Source organism: Peromyscus eremicus, chromosome 3, assembly GCF_949786415.1.
Source record: "Peromyscus eremicus chromosome 3, PerEre_H2_v1, whole genome shotgun sequence".
Taxonomy (NCBI): Eukaryota; Metazoa; Chordata; class Mammalia; order Rodentia; family Cricetidae; genus Peromyscus; species Peromyscus eremicus.
Genome location: NC_081418.1, coordinates 53,299,819 through 53,305,109, shown reverse-complemented (window position 1 = coordinate 53,305,109; position 5,291 = coordinate 53,299,819). Strand labels below are relative to the sequence as shown.

The 5,291-nt window shown below is 42.7% G+C and overlaps 1 protein-coding gene across 1 annotated transcript; it reads right to left on the bottom strand.

The window, feature by feature from the left end:
* Positions 1-457: 457 nt before the first annotated feature.
* Positions 458-5,087, bottom strand: Tas2r60 (taste 2 receptor member 60). The gene is made up of 2 exons (XM_059257029.1): positions 5,013-5,087; positions 458-1,429 (listed from the first exon to the last, which is right to left on the bottom strand). The coding sequence occupies exons 1-2, from the start codon at positions 5,085-5,087 to the stop codon at positions 458-460; spliced, it is 1,047 nt and encodes a 348-aa protein (XP_059113012.1).
* Positions 5,088-5,291: the final 204 nt, after the last annotated feature.

The following is a 5,291-nucleotide window of genomic DNA, read 5'->3' as shown; positions in this document are numbered from 1 at the left end:
AAATCTCCAAGGCAAATGACTAAACTGAAGTAGTGAAAAGGCAACAGTGGTTCACAGGATGACTCCAGAGGGGGAAAACAGTAATCAGCATCTTCTCCAGCGTGACTCAGCACAGGAATTATCATATGGTGTGTGAGGGTCTTTTCACCCAGTTCCCAGAGAATAATTTTAACCTCCAAGAGATAATATTACAGTGAATGTCAAAGCTTTCTGGTCCTTTGATGACATCAAGTCCCACAGATAACATGATACATATCAGTGACTCTGCTCATTTTCAGGGTCTTGGAGCCCACCTTGAATCCTATTGCACGGAGATTATTCATATGTCTATATGTAGTAACCTGGGAATAAATACCAAACGTACCACAAAAAGAAGCTGTGTCCGTTGCTCTTGTGCCTTCTGTCCCACTGTCCAAGGGGACATACCATCAACTGCCACTCAGGTTGCTCCCTCTCTTCAGCAGCAGCCCCTCTTCACCATTACTCTCAACCCAGGGTTGCTGAAGAGTATAATAATGGGGTGTATCATCGTGCACAGATGAATCACCACCTCCCACATCCAGTACCTGAATTCCTGAAAGGGTGTGCTGCTGATGGAACTAAATACCAGAGTCAGAAAACAGGAGACAAAAAGGATGATGAATGAGAGAAGGGTAAGAAGAACTTTCACATGGGCCTGTGCTCTAACATCCCGAAGTCCTGAGAAGGTCGAGAGAGTCTTCTTCATGTGTTTTACCAAAGATACGAGGAGCAAAATCATGAAAATGCTAAAGATAACAGTAGGGATTGTCCACATAATCATTTTTATAGAAAAGAAGTAGAATTTCTCAAATGAGTTTCTTAAGCTATTCCCAGTGACATTCCAAGGTTGCTGGTCACTCTTTACAAAGTTCATATATATTATGTAATTGCCTATGAAACACAGGATACTAGTTAAGCTTGACATCCCTACAGCACTGACCAACATCCATGGTACCCACCCAGGCACCCTGTACTTTAGCCACATAAAGACAGGGTGGGCTAAGGTTGCAATTTTCACAGAATAAAAGAAACCTAGCAAGGAGCAGAACCAGATAGTCACAACAGTCAGGAAGTCCCACATTAAATTTAGGAGCTGCATTACAGTGTTGTATGGGAAGACTGTTGGATTCAGGAAAACATAAGTATTCTTACCTATCACCACACATTGTAGACAGAAGCGAGAGGCTGCCAGACTCATCAGTAACTTATTATGAGCTGACAGTGTTCTCTGGAGCAACCATTTCTTGCCCAGTGCTATAATGATAGATCCATTGCCTACCATTGCTACAAGACACAACAGGACTAAAATGATAAATAAAGTGATGACTGCCTTATCAGCAGTCTGACATCCCAGAACTGTGTGACCTGTGCTCATTTCTCCTGTCGACATGATGGGTCCCAAGAAGGACTACTTGTCGCTCTAAGAAGTCTCTCCAATATTGTTTGTCTCTCCACACGCCCTAAGTGGAGAAGTGAAGCCAGAAGTGAGGGTGCAGGCTCTCTGAGGAGGATAAAAATGTTTCTTCTCTTCAGAATAGATGCAAATACTGCCAAGGCTAAGTTTCCACAAAGTCTCCATGTGTGCCTGTATATTTGCCTGCTCTCTTGCCTATCCCCTACCCATTGTCAACATCCGTGTGAATAATGTATCAGGCCCTTGCATATGGTGTCTCTTACATAGGCAGTTACGCTTCTCTGAGCTGATACCTAAGACCACACACCTGGAGTTACTTGGTAATAAAATCCCCAGGACATGCATCCTACTGAATAGCAGAGCTCATGTCCATGTTGTGGGGTTGGGGGTGGGGAGGATAAGAAGTAATTGTTGGGTACTAGACATGGTTCTAGATGCCCCTCCAAATATTTAGTTCTGACAGCAACCCTTTGAAAGAGGTACAGTAAGAACATCCCTTTGGCATAGAGCCAGAAACTGATCCCAACCTCTCTCCTGAGAGAGATTAGCTCAAGTTCTAGTCAGGTGAGGATTCAGCATCCCAGAGCAGACCAAAAGAGACAGTTACACAGAATGAAACAGAGACTTACTCTCAAAAAATTTAGACAATGTTCTATTAGCAATGACTTTCACGATGGCATCTCATCAAGAGAGCTATAAACTAATAGGATAGGCTATGAGAGGTCTGGTCAGAGAGAGGTTTCAACCCACGCCCCACTCCTCACTGTGAGTACTTGAGCATGCCAGTGAGCCCCTCTGTTTCCTTATTTCCATCTCTAAAACATGAAAAGGACTCATTCTACTCCATGAACTTTCCTGGAAGAGTGGATATGGCTGCATGAAGACATCAAGGTTGATTTCATAGATAGAAGAAGTGAAGCCACAAGTGACAGATGAAGACTCATATTTAAATCATATTTAACTCACAGCAGAAGGCCAAGAGCTGCACTGATTCCAGAACCAGCCCCCTCACCACAGTTAGCAACTTAACTTAGAACCTCCATTCTCTTCCAACTATGGATTCCATCTAGATCTCTGTTTCTTTGCTGATTAAAGTTTTAGGGCTGACTGGATGGCACAGTGGATCAAGGTACTTGCCAACAAGGCTGAAGACCTGTGTTCCTTCCCCGGAAACCACACAAAGGTGGAATGAGAGAACCAACTCCACAAAGTTGTCCTCTGGCCTCTACAGAGGACACCTTGTTGAGAGCACACATATACATACACATACACACACACACACACACACACACACACACACACAAAATCAAATTTAAAACAATAACCAGGACTAGGGAAATGCCTCAATAAGTGCTTGCCACACAAGCATGAGGATCTTTGTTTATCTCTCCTAGCAACCATAGAAAACTCCAAAAATGGCTGAGAACCTGTAATCCTCCCGCTGGGTATGGGAGACACAAGGAATTCTGGGACTGGCCACCAGCCTAGTGGGGGGTGAGTTGAGCTCCAGGTTCAGTAGGAGAGCCTATCTCAAGAGTAAAGGAAAGAAGGCACACAAAACTGACACAGTGATTGTGCCTTCTTGTGAAAATGCCAGTTCCCAGGGAATAGTGCTCCAAACTTCCTTCTCTGTGTCCCGGTTTCTTTGGCTGACTTTTGACAGTTCTCTAGCAGAACCTGGAGAAATGAGGCAAACTGGGTCTTTGAACTCTGGAGCTTGTGCAGCTGCAAACCTTGCAGTATGGAAAACTCCTCTCTCTTCCTTCTACCTCCTACACCATCGATGGCTCATAAGATGTGTAATTAACCTCAACTGATTGAACAGTTATTCATAAGCATCTCCTATTCCATAATACGGGTATGAAAAGCACTGGTCTGCAACAGTGAATTCATTGCCATCAAAGTGCTTTTCTGCACACATCATAAACCAAAAACATTTACTGTGCATATATTATGTGCAAATTAAATTCATTCAAAAAGAAGAGTAGCCTTTTATATTTAAAAACATAATTACTTATGGTGTGCTTTTAATATTTGCTTACTGTATTTTGTGTGTAGGAGTGTTTCACATAAATGTATATAAATGCACCATGTTTATGCCTGGTGTCCATAAAGACCAGAAAAGCATATCAGATCTCTTGGAACTGGAGTTACAGATGGTCATGAGCTACCATGTGGGTGCTAGGAACTGAACCTGAGTCCTCTGCAAGAGCAGTATGTGCTCTTAACCACTAAGTCATCTCTGCAGCCACATATTCCATGGTGATTTTCATCCCTGTATTTATGACATTTGGCTTTCTCTTATTTAGATTTAGCTTTTAGGTAAACACAAAGTCTGATAATTTCGAATTTCTCATAGTCTTTTTTTTTTTCAAGACAGAGTTTCTCTGTGTAGTCTTGGTCATCCTGGAACTCCTTCTGTAGACCAGGCTGGCCTCAAACGAACAGAAATCCATCTGCCTCTGCCTCCCAAGTGCTTGGATTAAAGGCGTGTGCCACCACCACCATTGGTGTAAATATGAAAGCAGTTTGATAGGAATCTAGAATAGATGTTCTGGATAGAAATTCTCAACTCAGTGCTCTGCCTCAGAAAGCTTAAAAGAGAAAACAGTGACCTGCATATTGTCTTTAAATGTTATGTAACTTCCTAATCATTCCCAAGAACTCTTAGAAGCGTTCAGCAGGACTGGGTATAAGATCTAGCAAGTGAAGGCACTTGCTGCCAACTAACAACCTGAGTTCCATCCCCAAGACCCGTATAGTGGAAAGAGAAAACCTATCTGTGAAAGCTATCGTCTGGCTTCCACAGCCTACCATATCACATGCTCACCACCCCCAACATATGCACACCACAATAAATGTTGAAAACGTTATGGAGATGAGTGAAATGCTGTGCTGTGTGTCAGAAGAGTAAAGCAGTGGTAAAGGCAGTAGGGACACAATTATGCAGCTAGTTTTATGGTTAAGGGGTGTTTAGTGCTTACTGCTCTTTCAGGGACCCTGAAATTGATCCCTAGCACCCATGTCAGCAGGTTCACACAGCCCATAACTGTACCCTTCTGGCCTTTGGGGGCACACACACACACACACACACACACACACACACACACACACACAAAAGTAATAACTTTAAAAGAAATGCACATATATTGAGTATGACCAGATATGCTTGAGTTCCATCAGGGATTCACTTGAGGCCATGATGGTGTCTCTGGCTGAAAAGTTGAACTATAAAAGGATCCCAGATTCCTCTCTGTCACATTATGACAGATAGATGCTTACAACCAGGAAGAAGGATGTCATCAGAACCCAACCATGCCAGCACTCCACATTAAGGCTCTAGCACTGTAAGAAATAGTCACTTAGACTATGATATTCTGATACAGAGCCTAAACCAACCAAGACATAACCATATGCATATTTATTAATTATAATCATATCCACTTCATCGTTGTGCTATGTGCATTGTAAAACATGCACAAAAAGATAAAAGGTAATGGAAATTGAAATGGCCACATTTTCCTTTCCACTCCCAGTTATGTCACTTTTCCCAAATTCCAGCCTGGAGAAGGCTAACCTGAGCAACAGCATCCAGGAAAGGCCCCTGGGCAAGACAAGCAGAAGTAAGATTATCAAAATTAACAATTGTCATGTAGCTTGGCACTTGCCTATAATCAAAGCACTTAAAAGGCTGAGGCAGGAGGATTGTGAGCAGCCTGAGCTACATGAGAACTGGTCTCAAAAACACCATAGTATGAGGATGTAGTTGCATCTTCAAGTCCCCCATATAGCATGGGCAGTGCCCAGGGCTGGATGTCCAACAAGAACACAAAACAAAATTTGAGAATTCCTTTTG

Coding starts and splice junctions, on each gene's coding strand:
- Tas2r60 (XM_059257029.1), bottom strand. CDS start 5,087: ATGACAATTGTTAATTTTGATAATCTTACTTCTGCTTGTCTTGCCCAG. Junction 1,430..5,012: donor TCCTGGATGCTGTTGCTCAG/GTTAGCCTTCTC, acceptor AGCGACAAGTAG/TCCTTCTTGGGACCCATCAT.